The sequence below is a fragment of the Scyliorhinus torazame genome, chromosome 22 (assembly GCF_047496885.1).
Source record: "Scyliorhinus torazame isolate Kashiwa2021f chromosome 22, sScyTor2.1, whole genome shotgun sequence".
Classification (NCBI taxonomy): domain Eukaryota; kingdom Metazoa; phylum Chordata; class Chondrichthyes; order Carcharhiniformes; family Scyliorhinidae; genus Scyliorhinus; species Scyliorhinus torazame.
Genome location: NC_092728.1, coordinates 13,369,902 through 13,389,615, shown reverse-complemented (window position 1 = coordinate 13,389,615; position 19,714 = coordinate 13,369,902). Strand labels below are relative to the sequence as shown.

Sequence of the window (19,714 nt, the reverse complement as noted above, 5' to 3'; positions counted from 1 at the left end):
CCTCAAAATAAGGGTAAGTAGATTTAGGACTGAGTTTAGGAGGAACTTCTTCACCCAAAGGGTTGTGAATCTATGGAATTCCTTGCCCAGTGAAGCAGTAGAGGCTCCTTCATTAAATGTTTTCAAGATAAAGATAGCTAGTTTTTTGAAGACTAAAGGGATTAAGGGTTATGGTGTTCGGGCCAGAAAACATCAGACATGATCTCATTGAATGGCGGAGTAGGCTCGAGGGGCCAGATGGCCTACTCCTGCTCCTAGTTCTTATGTTCTTAGAAACGCACTCCAGAGCTACGGTCCCGTTGAGCCCTGCAGCTTCCCTCTGCCTGCTCTCACTCTGCGCTATGTTTATCTCAGTCCCACCTTTTTCCCCGATCTCTACACTTGCTGGCTCTGTCCCAGTTACAGCCCACCTGGCGCACTGGTTTAAACCCTAGAGCAGGACGACCTCCTCACCTGAAGTACTGCCCAGTGACCGTCTCAAGTTCCGGGGTCACAGCACAGTGGATGGTGGTCTGAGCCCCCTGCTTAGGGGTCTTGAGGAAGAAGTAGAATGGAGCCACCAGCAGGCGCAACCAGCATGGCTGGTGGCACATCATATTCTTCAGCATAGGAGTCCATACGACTCCTGGATGTACAGCATTCACCGTCACCCCTGTTCCTGGAGTGAAAGAAACACAGAAACTGCTTAATGCTCCAAAAACACTTCAAAACATTCTCCCACAGCAACAACATGGGGATGGATACAGAGTAAAGCTCCCTCTACATTGTCCCCCATCAAACACTCCCAGGACAGGTACAGCACGGGGTTAGATACAGAGTAAAGCTCCCTCTACACTGTCCCCATCAAACACTCCCAGGACAGGTACAGCACGGAGTTAGACACAGAGTAAAGCTCCCTCTACACTGTCCCCATCAAACACTCCCAGGACTGGTACAGCACGGGGTTAGATACAGAGTAAAGCTCCCTCTACACTGCCCCATCAAACACTCCCAGGACAGGTACAGCACGGAGTTAGACACAGAGTAAAGCTCCCTCTACACTGTCCCCATCAAACACTCCCAGGACAGGTACAGCAGGCGGTTAGATACAGAGTAAAGCTCCCTCTACACTGCCCCATCAAACACTCCCGGGACAGGTACAGCACGGGGTTAGATACAGAGTAAAGCTCCCTCTACACTGTCCCCTTCAAACGCTCCCAGGACAGGTACAGCACGGGGTTAGATACAGAGTAAAGCTCCCTCCACACTGTCCCAATCAAACACTCCCAGGACAGGTACTGCACGGGGTTAGATACAGAGTAAAGCTCCCTCTACACTGCCCCATCAAACACTCCCAGGACAGGTACAGCACGGGGTTAGATACAGAGTAAAGCTCCCTCTACACTGTCCCCATCAAACACTCCCAGGACAGGTACAGCACGGGGTTAGATACAGAGTAAAGCTCCCTCTACACTGTCCCCATCAAACACTCCCAGGACAGGTACAGCACGGGGTTAGATACAGAGTGAAGCTTTCTCTCCAAATCCACTGAGGGTTGAGGTTCGGTTGTGTCAGCTAGGCCCAAAGGTTTGAGGCTGGAGTCGGTGGTCTTCCTGCGTGCCCCAATGAGACAGTGAATTTTCTGCCCTGACCCTGTGTTACGACGAGGGGGGAGGTGGCAAACCGTTCTAAACAGCCACCTACTACCCCCGCTCCCTCCATTGAAGGCACCCCTCCCCTGCACCACCTTGCCCCCCCCCCCCCCCGAGTTAGGTGGTTGCCGTTGGCGATCGGCACGCCCCCATACCTTGCAGTCTCTGAGCGAGCTCTCGTGTGAAGAGGATATTAGCCAGTTTGCTTTGGCAGTAAGCGACGAGAGGGTCGTAGCAATCCTTCATGTTAATATCGTTGAAGCGGATCTTTCCTGAGGGGGGAGTGGTGAGAGATGAAAGGTTTGAACGTGAGACGAGGGCGGAAGTCAGCCCGGGGATGGGGAGTGGGATGCGGGTCGAGGAGGGAGTCTGGGATCAGAAATGGGAAAGGCACACTTTCCCCGGCTCCATTATCCAGGCAGGGTTGCCCCACCGTGCCTCGCACCCGGTGAAGGAGCTTTTCCTTTGGGACCTTGGTCACTGTAGTCTCGGAATGCAGAAACCTGCGCCCGGCAACAGCCCCCGTGACACCCGCTTCGGTTTATCTTTTTAAAATTTCAATTTTTGCAATTGAGGGGCAATTTAGCCGCGGCCAGTCCACCTACCCTGCACATCTTTGGGTTGTGGGGGCGAAACCCACGCAGACACGGGGAGAATGTGCAAACTCCACACGGGCAGTGACCCAGAGCAGGGATCGAACCTGGGATCTCGGCGCCGCGAGGCAGCAGTGCTAACCACTGTGCCACCCCCTCTTTTCCTTCAGTGATGTTGATTGAGGGATAAATATTGGCCCCCAGAACATCAGGGGGAAGTCCTCCCACCACAGCATACCCCCCCCCCACCCCCTCAGTACTGACCCTACGACAGTGCGGCGCTCCCTCAGCACTGACCCTCCGACAGTGCGGCGCCCCCTCAGCACTGACCCTCCGACAGTGCAGCGCTCCCTCAGCATTGACCCTCCAACAGTGCGGCGCTCCCTCAGCACTGACCCTCCGACAGTGCGGCGCTCCCTCAGTACTGACCCTCCGACAGTGCAGTGCTCCCTCAGCACTGACCCTCCTACAGTGCGGTGCTCCCTCAGCACTGACCCTCCGACAGTGCGGCGCTCCCTCAACACTGACCCTCCGACAGTGCGGCACTCCCTCAGCACTGACCCTCCGACAGTGCGGCGCTCCCTCAGTATTGACCCTCCGACAGTGCAACGCTCCCTCAGCACTGACCCTCCGACAGTGCAGCGTTCCCTCAGTACTGACCCTCCGACAGTGCGGCGCTCCCTCAGCACTGACCCTCCGACAGTGCGGCGCGCCCTCAGCACCGAACCTCCGACAGTGCGGCGCTCCCTCAGCACTGATCCTCCGACAGTGCGGCGCTCCCTCAGCACCGAACCTCCGACAGTGCGGCGCTCCCTCAGCACTGACCCTCCGACAGTGCGGCACTCCCTCAGTACTGACCCTCCGACAGTGCAGCGCTCCCTCAGCACTGACCCTCCGACAGTGCGGCGCTCCCTCAGCACTGACCCTCCGACAGTGCGGCGCTCCCTCAGCACTGACCCTCCGACAGTGCAGCGCTCCCTCAGCACTGACCCTCCGACAGTGCGGCGCTCCCTCAGCACCGACCCTCCGACAGTGCGGCTCCCTCAGCACTGACCCTCCAACAGTGCGGCGCAACCTCAGCACTGACCCTCTGAAGTGCGGCACTCCCTCAGTACTGACCCTCCGACAGTGCGGCGCACCCTCAGCACTGGCCCTCCGACAGTGCGGCACTCCCTCAGCACTGATCCTCCGACAGTGCGGCGCTCCCTCAGCACTGACCCTCCGACAGTGAGGCACTCCCCCAGCACTGATCCTCCGACAGTGCAGCGCTCCCTCAGCACTCACCCTCCGACAGTGCAGCGCTCCCTCAGCCCTCACCCTCCGACAGTGCGGCGCTCCCTCAGCACTGATCCTCCGACAATGCGGCGCTCCCTGAGCAATGACCCTCCGACAGTGCGGCGTTCCCTCAGCACTGATCCTCCCACAGCGCGGCGCTCCCTCAGCACTGACCCTCCGACAGTGCGGCGCTCCCTCAGCACTGACCCTCCGACAGTGCGGCGCTCCCTCAGCGCTGATCCTCCCACAGTGCGGCGCTCCCTCAGCACTGACCCTCCGACAGTGCGACGCTCCCTCAGCACTGACCCTCCGACAGTGCGGCGCTCCCTCAGCGCTGACCCTCCGACAGTGTGGTTCTCCCTCAGCACTGACCCTCCGACAGTGCGACGCTCCCTCAGCACTGACCCTCCGGCAGTGCGATGCTCCCTCAGCACTGACCCTCCCACAGTGCGGTGCTCCGTCAGCACTGACCCTCCGACAGTGCGGCGCTCCCTCAGCACTGATCCTCCGACAATGCGGCGCTCCCTCAGCAATGACCCTCCGACAGTGCGGTGCTCCCTCAGCACTGATCCTCCCACAGTGCGGCGCTCCCTCAGCACTGACCCTCCGACAGTGCGGCGCTCCCTCAGCACTGACCCTCCGACAGTGCGGCGCTCCCTCAGCACTGATCCTCCGACAATGCGGCGCTCCCTCAGCACTGACCCTCCGACAGTGCAGCGCTCCCTCAGCACTGACCCTCCGACAGTGCGGCGCTCCCTCAGCACTGATCCTCCGACAATGCGGCGCTCCCTCAGCACTGACCCTCTGACAGTGCGGCACTCCCTCAGCACTGACCCTCTGACAGTGCGGCGCTCCCTCAGCACTGATCCTCCGACAATGCGGCGCTCCCTCAGCACTGACCCTCCGACAGTGCGGCGCTCCCTCAGCGCTGACCCTCCGACAGTGCGGCGCTCCCTCAGCACTGACCCTCCGACATGCGGTGCTCCCTCAGCACTGACCCTCCGACAGTGCGGCGCTCCCTCAGCGCTGACCCTCCGACAGTGCGGCGCTCCCTCAGCACTGACCCTCCGACAGTGCGGCGCTCCCTCAGCGCTGACCCTCCGACAGTGCGGCGCTCCCTCAGCACTTACCCTCCGGCAGTGCGGTGCTCCCTCAGCACTGACCCTCTGACAGTGCGGCACTCCCTCAGCACTGACCCTCCGACAGTGCGGCGCTCCCTCAGCACTGATCCTCCGACAATGCGGCGCTCCCTCAGCACTGACCCTCCGACAGTGCGGCGCTCCCTCAGCGCTGACCCTCCGACAGTGCGGCGCTCCCTCAGCACTGACCCTCCGACAGTGCGGCGCTCCCTCAGCGCTGACCCTCCGACAGTGCGGCGCTCCCTCAGCGCTGACCGTCCGACAGTGCGGCGCTCCCTCAGCACTGACCCTCCAACAGTGCGGCGCTCCCTCAGCACTGACCCTCCGGCAATGCGGTGCTCCCTCAGCACTGACCCTCCGACAGTGCGGCACTCCCTCAGCGCTGACTCTCCGACAGTGCGGCACTCCCTCAGCACTGACCCTCCGACAGTGCGGCGCTCCCTCAGCACTGACCCTCCGGCAGTGCGGTGCTCCCTCAGCACTGACCCTCCGGCAGTGCGGTGCTCCCTCAGCACTGACCCTCCGACAGTGTGGCACTCCCTCAGCGCTGACTCTCCTACAGTGCGGCACTCCCTCAGCACTGACCCTCCGACAATGCGGCGCTCCCTCAGCACTGACCCTCCGACAGTGCGGCACTCCCTCAGCACTGACCCTCCGACAGTGCGGCGCTCCTTCCTAGTTGGCCTAGCTCCGTAGGCCTTCCGTCAAGGACAGCCTGGATAGGCCTTTCTGGCGAAGTCTGACTGTACCTTTCTTTCACGGCCAGGCCTGGCTTGCCCTCTGTTTCTCGGCCTAGTCTGAGTGCAGCCTCCCCAGGGAGGCCACGGAAACCTGGGCTTGCCAAACCCCTCGGTCACAATGGGGCCAAACGTCCAGCGCACAATCTGCACCCTCACCCCCGCACCCTCTGCCCACCCTCCGGGGCCTCCGTGTGGGCCGCTGGCCGGCAGACGGACTCACCGATCCTGTGGGCCCGGCTCGAGATGTTGATGATGCGGCTCGGGGCGCTGGTCTTGAGCTGCTCCAGCAGGAGGATGGTGAGCAGGAAGTGGCCAAAGTGGTTGACTCCAATCTGCATCTCGAAACCGTCCTCAGTCACCTCCCTCTGTCCAACGGCGGCCCCTGGTGGATGGGAGAGCAACGGGAAACGAGAGAGGGAGAGAAAAAGAGGGAGAGCTGTTGCGTTATGTAATTTGGAACAACACAAGCTGCCACTTGATGTAGTTTTGAGTAAAAGATGCTCCAGACTTTGAAGTGAGTTCAATGTGTTTTATTGAACGATTAGCTCAGTTCTCAATGAGTTCGACTGTCTGCTAATCTAAATGTAGTAACTCAGTCTGACTGACCCAGCCTTGCTCTAAGCCACGTGCTGGGGTGTGATGCTGAGGACACACCCTGTCTCACTCTGTAGATGTTGGTCTGTGGAGAGAGGCGGGGTGTGGGTGCCTCATCCCTTTTATAGTGAGATACCACCCCTCAGTGTCCTGACTGTTCATTGGTCGTGTCCTACTCTATGTGTTCATTAGCTGCATGTTTGCACATCATGACATCTCCCCTTTTTTAAAATGTTTTGTTGGTGTATGTGAATGTATTTACATGTGAATGAGTCTGTCTAACGTGACTGATGGAAGACAACAGAACAGAGCAAACAAAACAAACGTTCACAAGTCCAGTCTCTGAGGCTTGCGCCTGATCCTGGTCGACCGCCAGAGAGATGGCGGAGGGGACGACGGCGCCTTGACAGGCGGGATGGAAGCCTGACTGGTGGCCTCGTGGTGCGAGGTATCAGGAGGTGGCAATTCAACACATGGAAATGGAGCAGAAAGTGGTTGCGGGCAGGCAATTTTGCGCAGTGCCCGTCGATTCCTTAGCACGATGGAGCCATCAGCCAGACGTACAACATAAGAGCGGGGCCTTGATGATGCGGTATCTTGATTCTGACAGTGTCTGCCGGGGATAGCACGGCCAGATCGGTGGCATGGGCATCATAGCCCTGCTTTTGACGGTCTCTGAGCTGCTGCACCTTCTGCAGCACCGGGAGGTGATCCAGGTTGGGCAGGTGTACGGCTGGAAGCGTCGTCCGAAGGTCCCTGTTCATCAGGAGTTGAGCCGGCGACATGCCAGTGGACAGTGGAGTCGCCCTGTACACGAGCAGTGCAAGGTGTATGTTGGAAGCAGAGTCCGCGGCCTTGCAGATGAGCTGTTTCACAATGTGCACCCCTTTCCCGACTTTCCCATTGGACTGCGGATAGTGCGGACTGGAGGTGACATGCTGGAAATTGTATGACCTGGCAAACGTGGACCATTCTCGATTGGTAAAGCACGGGCCATTGTCGCTCATGACGGTGATTGGGATGCCAGGCCTTGAGAACGTCTCCTTACAGGCTTCGATGACGGTCCGAGAGGTGAAGTCCGGGGGCTTCAGCACCTCAGGGTAATTCAAGAAATAGTCGATGATCAATACGTAGTCGCGACCATTCGCATGAAAGAGGTCGATGCCAACCTTGGACCACAGAGAGGTCAATATATCATGCTGTTGGAGCGTCTCCTTGCTCTGCGCTGGCAGGAACCCCTGACATGTAGCATAGTTCAGGACCATGTTCGTGATGTCCTGGCTGATGCCGGGCCAGTAGACAGCTTGCCGGGCTCTGCGTCTGCACTTCTCGACGCTCAGGTGTCCCTCATGAATCTGGCGCAGCACCAAGCTCTGGAGACTGAGCGGAATGACAATCCTGGCCAGCTTGAGGAGGATACCATCAATCACCGTCAGGTCATCCTTCACATTGTAAAATTGTGGGCACTGCCCTTTCTGCCAGCCATTGGCGAGGTTGTGGATGACGCGCTGCAAGAGGGGGTCTTTGGCTGTCTCATCACGGATGAGAACTACCTTCTCATCTGTTGCCGGGAGAGTGCCTGCACACAGCTGCACCTGCGATTCGATGGGCTGGATGATCTCCAGCGGCTCACTGGGCGAGGTGACGGAGCGGGACAATGCATCAGCGATGATGAGCTCCTTGCCAGGTATGTACACTAAGTTGAAGTCATACCTCCTCAATTTAAGCAGGATTCTCTGCAACCGAGGCGTCATGTCGTTCAGGTCCTTGTGGATGATGTGGACCAGAGGCCTATGATCCGTCTCGACAGTGAATGTCGGCAGGCCGTAGACATAATCATGAAATTTGAGGATGCCGGTGAGAAGACCTAAACACTCCTTCTCAATCTGTGCATAATCTGGTTTCAGTGGGCGTCATCGCCCTCGATGTGTAGGCTACTGGTGCCCAGGATGATGTGTCATCTCGTTGAAGCAACACCGCACCGATGCAATCCTGACTCGCATCTGTGGATATCTTTGTCTCCCGGTCCAGGTCGAAGAATGCCAGGACTGGTGCAGTGGTGAGCTGGGCTTTCAGCTCCAGCCACTCTGTCTGGTGTGCCGCCTTCCACTCAAAGGCAGTTGACCTTTTCACCAGGTTGCGTAGGGCCGTGGTGTGTGTGGCCATGTTTGGAATGAACTTGCCCAGAAAATTGACCATACCCAAGAAGTGCAGCACCACCTTTTTGTCCTCAGGGACCTTCATCACCTCGATAGCCTTGAGTGTCCGGGCGCACACCATGCTGTGAGATCTGGTCACCTAGGAACTTGAGCGTCGATGTGTCAAAACAACATTTGGACCTGCTTAACTTTAGGCCATTGGCATGTACACGGCGGAATACCTTCTGGAGACGGGACACATGTTCTTCAGGGGTTGTGGACCATATGATAATGTCATCCACGTACACATGAACCCCTTCAATGCCCTCCATCATCTGCTCCATGATGCGATGGAAGATCTCCGATGCCGAGACAATGCCAAACGGATACGGTTATCGCAGTACCTGCCAAACGGTGTGTTGAAGGTGCAGAGCCTTCTGCTGGACTCATCCAGCTGGATTTGCCAAAATCCCTGTGACGCATCTAACTTGGTGAAAAAAACGTGCGTGTGTCATCTCACTGGTGAGTTCCTTTCGCTTTGGGATGGGGTAGTGTTCACGCATTATATTCTTAATTTGATCCTTGGGATCAATGCAGATGCGCAGGTCCCCCGAAAGCTTCTTTACGCACATCATCGAGCTGACCCAGTCAGTCGGTTCGGTAACCTTGGATATGAAGCTTTTTTGCTGAAGATCCTTGAGCTGTGCCTTCAGGCGCTCTCTCAGTGGAGCAGGGACCCATCGTGGTGCGTGGACCACTGGCTTGGCATCAGGTCATAGCAGAATCTTGTATCGATACGGCAGCGTGCCCATCCCGTCGAACACATCTGGATACTGGGCGAGGATGTCGTCGATCCCGGCCTGAAGATCCACATGGGAGGATGTCGTGGTGTAAACCCTTCGAATGAGGTTCAGCTGCTTGCAGGCGTGCGCACCTAGTAGGGATGCCCTGTCCGGCTTAACAATTTCAAAGCGAAACCGTGCTTGTGTGTGTCGGCTGGATACATGCAGATGGCAGGATCCCAGTGCCGTGATAGCATTCGCGTTGTAATCCAGGAGCTTGCAGGCAGCTGGAAGGACCGTGGGGGGGCTTCTTAATGTGTCTGAAGTCTGCCTGTGAGAGGAGGTTAGCAGAGGCACCTGTGTCCAGCTTAAACTGGGTGGGGCAGTGGTTGACCTTCATCACCGCACGCCATTCGTCCGCGGAATCCACAGCTAGCATTGACTGGACGTGCGATGAGTCTGGTGTGGAATATTCACACGTTGTAATAATGCCCACACACTGTAGGCGTTGTCCAGGTATTCATCATCTGGATCCGTTGCACCCCCGGGATCAGAATCCTGTAGGCGTTGTTGCACACTTTGGAAACGTCGTCGTCGGAATTGGGAGTGCTGGCTCCTGACTGGCGGTGCAGATCTGCACAGGGCTGCACAGTGGCCTGGCTTCCCGCAGTTTAAACAGCGGCTGCCTCTTGCAGGGCAGTGTTTCTTTAAATGGGCGGTGCCGCAGTTCGAACACGTCGTGACGTCGGCGTCCTGACGCCCCGTGCGCCGTTGCACATGCGCAGTGCGGTTCTCAGACGTCTGCACCTGCGCAGTGCGGGTTTCGGCCGCTTCGTTATCCCGTTCGCATCGCGCATGCGTCGGGAAGAGCGCGCAAAATGGCCGCTTTCGTCAATGTTGAGGCGCTGCATCCGGGAGGTGGCCTGCACACTCTCCGTCTCGTGGGAGGCTAGTCTATCATTTTCAGCCGTTTTGTACTGGGAATAGCGATTTTCAGCATGCTCATGCACTGCATGTTTCAATCGCAACTGGCAGGGTCATATGCTTGATCTTCAGTAACTGCTCTCTCAGAGGATCATAGTGATCTCCAAAAACGATTTAGTCTCTGATCATGGAGTCAGCGATATCACCGAAGTTGCAGGATTGCGCCATCAGTTTAAGGTTAGTTAAATATGAGTTGAAGGATTTGTCTTTACCTTGCAATCGCTGCTTGAATATGGAGCGCTCGAAGATTTTGTTGGTGTCCACCTCACAGTGGCTGTCAAACTTGTCCAGGATGGTCTGAAACTTTGTCTTGTCCTGGTCTTCGGCGAAGTGAAATATTTCCAAGGCGTGATCACCCGCTGTGGTGAGGAAAAGAGCTATCTTCCGTGCATCAGACGCATCATTGAGGTCTGATGCGTCGACGTAAAGCTGAAATTTCTGCTTGAATATCCGCCAGTTGGCTTTGAGAGTGCCGGAGGTCCTGAGCTGGTGAGGAGCCGGAATCTTTTCCATTGTGCCGGTGTTCATTCGCTGGTCGTCACGGATCTTGCTGAGTTGAACGAACTAGATTGAACAGACTCCTGGTACCATGTTGTGTTATGTAATTTGGAATAACACAAGCTGCCACTTGATGCAGTTTTGAGTAAAAGATGCTCCAGACTTTGAAGTGAGTTCAGTGTGTTTTATTGAGCTATTAGCTCAGTTCTCTATGAGTTTGACTCTCTGCTAATCTAAATGTAGTAACTCAGTCTAACTGAACCAGCCTTGCTCTGAGCTACGTGCTGGGGTGTGATGCTGAGGACACACCCTGTCTCACTCTGTAGATGTTGGTCTGTGGAAAGAGGTGGGGTGTGAGTGCCTCATCCCTTTTATAGTGAGAGACCACCCCTCAGTGTCCTGACTGCTCATTGGTCGTGTCCTATTCTATGTGTTCATTAGCTGCATGTTTGCACATCATGTCAAGAGCAACGTGCGAGGGGAGGGGAGGCAGTCAGAGAGAGTGGGAAGGAGAGAGAATGAGAGGGAGCATGGGAGAGAAAGAAAGACAATGAAAGTGAGGGAGTGGGTGAGCGAGAAGGAAGAGAGAGAGAGAGGGAAAAGAGGGAGTGAGAGAAAGAAAGACAGGGAGAGAGTGAGAGTGAGGAGGGAGACAGAGTGGGGAGAGAGAGAGAGGGGGGGAGAGAGAGATAGTGGGAGAAAGAGAGAGAGGGGGGAGAGAGGGTGAAAGAGAGGGGGAGGGAGGGAGAGGGAGAGAAAGATAGACAGGGAGAGTGGGAGAGCGAGGGGTGAGAGAGAGAGAGGGAGAGAGAGAAGGAGAGTGGGAAAGAAGGGGGTCATGTGAGAGTACGCTTTAAGAAATGAGTGTTTAAGAAACGTACCTTTAAGAAATGGAGCTGCTCATGTTACTGGAGTGATGTCAGAGTGTGGGTGGAGCTCAGCTCCACTTCTGCTTTTTAGTTTCAGTTTGAGAAAGCTTGGGTGTATCTGTGTTTTTCAGTGAGCTGAATCTGAAGTTAAAAGTGAGCTGCACTGCTGTTGATCTCTGCCATCAAAAGACTATCTATGGATCATTTGGGTGAACTCAGAATTGTAAAAAGGTCTCAGTATTGAATATAAATCTAATGTGCTCCTGTTTGAAGGTTTGGATGTTACAAGGACAGCATACTTAGTGTTGTATTCTTTGGGGGGTGTATTTGATTTACTGGTTGCTAAGATATTCACTGTTTGTTTTAAAAAGGTTAACTTGAGTTCATAGAATAAACATTGTTTTCTTTCAAAAAACACTGGTCCATTTCTGCTGCATCACACCTGTAGAGTGGGCCGTGTTTGGGGAGCATGGAAGAGGTTGCAATATGGCTGACATTGTTCCTTTCTTCACTTCTCCTCCCACCCTGGACCCTTTCAAGGCAGACAAGCTCCAGGTGACCTACGATTCCCCCTGCGGTTGAGGAGCCGGCGTCTTGTTGGCCCCTTTAGTGGGTCAGATAGCCTGAAATCAAACGCAAAACGCCTAAACTTACCCCAAAATAAATTTTACACTGAATCCCAAAATTAACCCAAACCCTAACCCTAACCCTAACACTAACCCTAACCCTGACAACTAACCCTAACCCTAACCCTAACCCTAATTTGGTCAGATAGCCTGAAATCAAACGCAAAATGCCTAAACTTACCCCAAAACCAAATTTTACACTGAATCCCAAAATTAACCCAAACCCTAACTCTAACCCTAACCCTGACAACTAACCCTAACCCTAACCCTAACACCAAAACACAAACCCTAATCCTCACCCCTAACCCTAACCCTAACACCTAACCCTAACCCTAACCCTAACCCTAACACCCCTAACCCTAACCTCTTTCCCGCAAAGCCTCCTTCGTTACATGTTCGGACATTGAATCGGTTCAGAAAATCATATAACTTAATAGATATTTTAATTGGATGACTTCCATATGTTTCTTCACTTGAGGTATTAGTCAAAACCTTAATCCATAACCCCAACACAACAACATTTACAATTTTTAAATACACTATTCTCCCAACCTTCTACTTATACAACTACAATGTAATCTTTGCTTCTCACTTACTATTTTCCAACTTTTTATTTGTCTCAAATTTCTAAATATGTGCTCAGTTCCGTGAATCAAGATGACGTAAAATCCTATGCGGAAAAGAATGTTGAACGTGCGCCAGTAAAGAGGCACCCTCATTGGGTGCAGGAAAAAGGGAAACCTCCCATCTGTCCATAACCCGGAATCCTAACCCTACCCCTAACCCTAACCCTAACCTTAACTTTAACTCTAACCCTATCCCTAACCCTAACACCCTAACCCTAACCCTAACCTTAACTTTAACCCTAACCCTAACCCTAACACCTAACCATAACCCGAACCATAACTTTAACCCTAACCCTGACCCTAACACCTAACCCTAACCCTAACCTTAACTTTAATTTAACCCTAACCTTAACCCTTAGCCTAACCCGCGTTCCTAATTTTAACAGTAACCCAAACCATAAATCGTAACTGTGATCCTAACCCTATCCCTAACCCGATCACTTAACCCTAACCCTAATAGTGATCCTAACCCTTACACTAACCCTAACCCTAACTCTAACCCAACTAACCCTAACCCTAACCCTAACACTAATTCTATCTTCCAACCCTTATATAACTATCACCCTAACTGCCAAAACCTGACCCTTACCCTAAAAGGCAAATCTTAACCCTAACTCTAACCCTAACACTAATTCTATCTTCCAACCCTTAAGTAGCTATAACCCTAACCGCCAAACCCTGACCCTTACCCTAAAAGGCAAATCCTAACCCTAACCCTAACTTTAACCCTAACCCTAACCCAAACCCAATCCTCTCCCCTTACCCTAATCCTAACCCAATCCTATCCCCTAACCCTAACCCAATCCGACCCCCTAACCCTCACCGCCAAACCCTAACCTGTACCCCAACAGTGAACCCTTACCCCCAAGCATTGAAACCCAATCTCAAAGTCCTTACCCCTCAAACCCTCCCCCCTCTGTGTTATCCCCCCCCCCCACCCCCTCACCTGCGTTGTTGATGAGGATGTCGATTCGGACCTCGTTATCGGCCACTTCCTTGGCGAAGCAGTGGATGGACTCGAGCGAGGCCAGGTCCAATTTGTACACCACAATGTTGTCATTGCACAAGCATGCCCTCAGCTGGTCTGCCACCTGCTCGGTCTTCTCCAGATCACGGCACGCCATGATCACCCGGGCACCTGCGGGCACACACCGTAGGGGGGAGTTGGCTCATTGGTTGTGGGGGAGGGGAGGGAGGGAGGCTGTAGGAACCAGACCACATCCCAATTTTATAAAATTTGTAAACCTGTGAGGGGAGAATACTTCACCCCAGGAATGATGACCCTGACCAACAGATACATTTTATGTCAAAACAAACTTTAATTTAAACACAGAATTAACCACATTATCGTCAAATAAACAGATTAACATTTATCAGTTAAACCGTTCTTAAGTAAAAGGAAAAATAACTTTAACTCAGTCTCTCCTTCTACCACTATATATATTCCAATGAAGCAACCCGATAATATTCAAATGCCACTTATAACTAAAGTTAACAAAACACGTTATTTGCTCATCTGTGCAGACCTTTGGCGAAAGACCCTTTCAGGAACAACCTGAAAATCCTTCTGACTTGTCAAACTCTTCTGCTCAACCTAACAGCACTTGGCAAAACTGCCAACTACAGACAGACCTGGCTCCTCCCATAAATTACATCATCTGTATCCCACTAAGATGCCCCATGGCCTGCTTAGCGAGGACTAAGTGCAATTCCACATTCATTTTGTTTTTTAGAAAATATTTTATTGAGGCATTTATAATTTTAACGTTTTAATCTTTTAAACAGAGAGATCCAACACAAGCAAAAATCCCGCAATAACATACCCAACACACGCAAAAACCCCGCAATAACATACCCAACACAATTCCATATTAATGATCTACTCTCCAGGGAATTTCCAACAACCCAAATATTGTTTCATTAGCCAGTTCTCTGTAATCAGGTAAATAGTTAAAATCGATCATGATCTCACCTTTTATGACACCTTGATTACAGGTTTGGTAGACACACTGCGTGTGTGTATTTTAAACCAGGGATTTGAATAGCATTACTGCTACAGAACATAAAATATAATAAATAACAATTTCTACATTCATCGTGGGCGTGGGGGGAAGGTTGAGAGGCAGCAGAGATGGGGGGGGGGGGTGTTGTAAGGAGAGGGAAATCCAGATGGTGGGTGGAGGAGCAAGGAGATGGTGCCTCACTAAGGGGGAGGGCATCAGTGTACGGTACACAAAGCTCGTACGCGAAAGCGGCCATTATGGGCCGCACGGATCTTTTGAGAGGTGAGTGAGCCAGTTGGGATTGGCTCATTTGAGGGGTCGGTTTATGGGGCACACAGTCTTTCCGGGGGGGGGGGTGTATTGTGGGTTGCACTGCCCCTCTGATGGGGTTTATAGAACACTTTGCTTCTATGGGGGGGGGAGATTGGATATGGGGAGCTGCCCTTCTGATGGGGTCGGTTTAACAAAGAACAAAGAACAATTCAGCACAGTAGCAGGCCCTTCGGCCCTCCAAGCCTGGTTCTGATACCATCCTTGGCCAAAACCCTCAGAACTTCCCTATGCCGAATACCTTTATATCCATCCTATCCATGTGTTTATCAAGATGCCTTTTGAACGCCGTTAATGTATCTGCTCCCACAACCTCCCCTGGCAACGCGTTCCAGGCACTCACCACCCTCTGCGTAAAAAAACTGCCTCGCACATCTCTGCTAAACTTTGCCCCATGGACCTGAAACCTATGCCCCCCTGGTGACTGACCCCTCCACCCTGGGAAAGAGTGCCTGCCCATCCACTCTATCCATGCCCCTCATAACCTTGTAGACCTCTATCAGGTCACCCCTCAACCTCCGTCGTTCTAATGAAAACAGTCCGAGTCTATTCAGCCTCTCCACATAGCTAACACCCTCCAGACCAGGCAGCATCCTGGTAAACCTCCTCTGCATCCTTTCCAAAGCCTCCACATCCTTCTGGTAGTGTGGAGACCAGAATTGCGCGCAATATTCCCAGTGTGGCCTTACCAAGGTTCTGTACAACTGTAGCCTGACTTGCCAGTTTTCATACTCGATGCCCCGTCCAATGACGGCAAGCATTCCGTATGCCTTCTTGACTACCTTGTCCACTTGTGTTGCCACCTTCAAAGATCTGTGGATCTGTACGCCCAGATCTCTCTGACTTTCTATATTCTAAAGAGTTTTGCCAATTACGGTATATTTCCCCTCTATGTTAGACCTACCAAAATGCATCACCTCACATTTGCCCGGATTAAACTCCATTTGCCATTTCTCTGCCCATGTCTCCAACCTATCTATGTCCTGCTGTATCCTCTGACAATCCTCAACACTATCTGCCACTCCATCAACCTTGGAGTCATCCGGGAACTTACTAATCAGACTGGCTACATTTTCCTCCAAATCATTACCAGCAACAGAAGCCCCAGCACCGATCCCGGTGGAACACCCCTAGTCACAACCTTCCATTCAGAAAAACACCCTTCTACTGCTACCCTTTGCCTTCTGTGACCGAGCCAGTTCTGTATCCACCTTACCACCTCACCCCTGATCCCGTGTGACTTCACCTTTTGTACCAGTCTGCCATGAGGCACCTTGTCAAAGGTTTTACTGAAGTTCATGTAAACAACATCCACCGCCCTCCCCTCATCAATCATCATTGTCACCTCCTCAAAAAACTCGGTCAAGTTGGCGAACACGACCTCCCCTTCACAAAACCATGCTGTCTCTCGCTGGTGAGTCCATTTGTTTCCAAGTGGGTCTAAATCCTGTCCCTGAGAATTCTCTCCAATAATTTACCTACTACCAACGTGAGGCTCACCGGCCTATAGTTTCCTGGATTATCCCTGCTACCTTTCTTAAACAGCGGCACCACATTAGCAATTCTCCAGTTCTCTGGGATCTCACCTGTAGCCAAAGATGCCAGTCAAGGCCCCAGTAATTTCCACCTTTGCTTCCCTCAGTATTCTGGGAAAATCCCATTCATCCCAGGAGACTTATGTACCTTAATATCTTTTAAAACACCCAATACCTCCTCCTTTTTGATGTCAATATGATCCAGACTGTCCATACACACTACCCAAGAATCATCTTCCACAAAGTCCTTTTCTTTGGTGAACACTGATGCAAAGTACTCATTTAGTACCTCGCCCATTTCCTCTAGCTCCACACATAGATTCCCCCCACCGTCCTTCAGCGGTCCAATCCTTTCCCTGGCCACCCTCTTGCTTTTTACATATGAATAAAAAGCTGTGGGATTCACCTTAATCCTACTTGCCAAGGACTTTTCATGACCCCTCCTAGCCCTCCTAATTTCCCGCTTCAGCACCTTGAAAATGAAATGAAATGAAAATCGCTTCTTGTCGCAAATAGATTTCAAATGAAGTTACTGTGAAAAGCCCCTAGTCGCCACAATCCGGCGCCTGTTCGGGGAGGCTGGTACGGGAATTGAACCGTGCTGCTGGCCTGCTTTTAAAGCCAGCGATTTAGTCCAGTGTGCTTCCCCCTTTCTTTATACTCCTCAAGGATTTTGACTATCCCCACCCTTCTAGACCGTGCAAAAGTCTCCTTTTTCTTTTTGACAAGGTTCACAATATCCCTCGTTATCCAAGGGTCCCTAAACTTCCCATAATTACCCTTTGTTCTCTCAGGAACGTGACTTTCCTGAATCCTAATCAACTGTTGCTTGAAAGACTCCCGCATGTCCGATGTTGATTTATCCTCCAACGGCCGCACTCAATCCAAATTCTTCAATTCCTGTGTAATATTGTCGTAATTTGCCTTTCCCCAGATTAATAATACTAATAATCACTTATTGTCACAAGTAGGCGTCAATGAAGTTAGTGTGAAAAACCCCTAGCATCGTAACGCGAGGGTTACCCTCACCCCTATCCAAAGGTCCCTAAAACTTACAAAATTGTGGTCACTCTTCCCAAAATGTTCCCCGACTGAAACCTCAACCACCTGCCCAGGCTCATTCCCCAATACCAGGCCCAGTACTGCCCCTTCCCGAGTTGGACTGTCTACATATTGCATCAAGAAGGCTTCCTGGATACACCTTACAAACTCTGCCCCACCCAAACCCCTAGCACTGAGTCCCAGTCAACATAGGGGAAATTAAGGGGCGCACCGCCTCTCTTATGGGGGACAGTATATGGGAGCACTACCCCTCTGACGGGGGGTATTTTATGGGGGTGCACTGCCTCTCTTATGGGGGACAGTATATGGGGAGCACTACCCCTCTGACGGGGGATATTTTATGGGGGTGCACTGCCTCTCTTATCGGGGACAGTATATGGGGAGCACTACCCCTCTGACGGGGGATATTTTATGGGGGTGCACTGCCTCTCTTATGGGGGACAGTATATGGGGAGCACTACCCCTCTGACGGGGGATATTTTATGGGGGTGCACTGCCTCTCTTATGGGGGACAGTATATGGGAGCAATACCCCTCTGACGGGGGATATTTTATGGGGGTGCACTGCCTCTCTGATGGGGAATGGTTTACCCGGCGCACTGCCGCTCTTTGGGGGGGTGGGGGGGGCGCAGTTTATGTGGTAACATAGCCCTTGTGAAGGCAACAGTTTATCAGGTACACTGCCCTTTTGAATGTAAAGGTTAAAGGCGGTTCGGAACTTGTGAGGGCGACGGTTTATGGTTATGCTCCAAATGGGTGGTTTAAAACATATCCCTGCGGTGGAGGGAGGGGTTGGCCATGTGTTGGATGTGGTGAGTGGGGTTGGGGGCAGGGAGGAGGCAGTAAGTGGAATGTACCATTCCTGGTGAAAGTAGGAGGGGTGTAGGCAGTGGGTGGGAGGTACCATTGCCTGCAGTGAGTGCGGGGGGGGGGGGGGGGGGGAGTAAGCAGTGAGTGGGATGCACCATTCCCAGTGGGTGGGGTGGGGGTAGTAGGTAGTGGGTGTGATTTATCACATCCCTGCTGTGAGTAGGTAGTGAGTGGGATGTACCATTCTGTGTGGGCAGAGGGGTTGGGGGAGCAGGTGACATGTGACAGCGCCTCCTTACCTCTTTTAGCCAGTTCCAGCGCAGTCTCTCGGCCAATCCCGCTGCTGGCACCAGTGATGATCACGGTTTTCCCATCCAGCCGCTTTATACACTTGCAGGAGCCTCCAGACATCCAGTTCCGCAGGATCAGGAGGCTCGCACCTTGGGGATGGAACTGGAGTCATCACTGTACAGAAACCAGACACAACAAACCCCACCGAGCCATTTAATCCACACCACCACCCCGCCACGTTCCCCGGGAAAACCGCACTGTCGGAGAGGGTCAGTGCTGAGGGAGCGCCGCACTGTCGGAGGGTCAGTGCTGAGGGAGCGCCGCACTGTCGGAGGGTCAGTGCTGAGGGAGCGCCGCACTGTCGGAGGGTCAGTGCTGAGGGAGCGCCGCACTGTCGGAGGGTCAGTGTTGAGGGAGCGCCGCACTGTCGGAGGGTCAGTGCTGAGGGAGCGCCGCACTGTCGGAGGGTCAGTGCTGAGGGAGCGCCGCACTGTCGGAGGGTCAGTGCTGAGGGAGCACCGCACGGTCAGAGGGTCAGTGCTGAGGGAGCGCCGCACTGTCGGAGGGTCAGTGCTGAGGGAGCGCCGCACTGTCGGAGGGTCAGTGCTGACGGAGCGCCGCACTGTTGGAGGGTCAGTGCTGAGGGAGCGCCGCACTGTCGGAGGGTCAGTGCTGAGGGAGTGCCGCACTGTCGGAGGGTCAGTGCTGAGGGAGTGCCGCACTGTCGGAGGGTCAGTGCTGAGGGAGCGCCGCACTGTCGGAGGGTCAGTGCTGACGGAGCGCCGCACTGTTGGAGGGTCAGTGCTGAGGGAGCGCCGCACTGTCGGAGGGTCAGTGCTGAGGGAGCGCCGAAATGTCGGAGGGTCAGTGCTGAGGGAGCGCCGCACTGTCGGAGGGTCAGTGCTGAGGGAGCGCCGCACTGTCAGAGGGTCAGTGCTGAGGGAGCGCCGCACTGTCAGTGTGTCAGTGCTGAGGGAGCACCGCACGGTCAGAGGGTCAGTGCTGAGGGAGCACCGCACTGTCGGAGGGTCAGTGCTGAGGGAGCGCCGCACTGTCGGAGGGTCAGTGCTTAGGGAGCGCCGCACTGTCGGAGTGTCAGTGCTGAGGGAGGGCCGCACTGTTGGAGGGTCAGTGCTGAGGGAGCGCCGCACTGTCGGAGGGTCAGTGCTGAGGGAGCGCTGCACTGTCG

General features: G+C 53.6%; 1 protein-coding gene across 1 annotated transcript in view; it reads right to left on the bottom strand.

Annotated features, from left to right (window-relative positions):
* LOC140398921 (retinol dehydrogenase 11-like) overlaps positions 1 to 19,714 on the bottom strand; it is a 77,678-nt gene that overhangs the window by 11,367 nt on the left and 46,597 nt on the right. The window contains exons 2-6 of the mRNA XM_072487910.1: positions 18,534 to 18,674; positions 13,442 to 13,633; positions 5,599 to 5,760; positions 1,787 to 1,903; positions 454 to 658 (exon numbers count right to left, since the gene is read on the bottom strand). Of these exons, the coding sequence (XP_072344011.1) occupies positions 454 to 658; positions 1,787 to 1,903; positions 5,599 to 5,760; positions 13,442 to 13,633; positions 18,534 to 18,674 (817 nt within the window). The remainder of the gene's footprint in view (positions 1 to 453; positions 659 to 1,786; positions 1,904 to 5,598; positions 5,761 to 13,441; positions 13,634 to 18,533; positions 18,675 to 19,714) is intronic.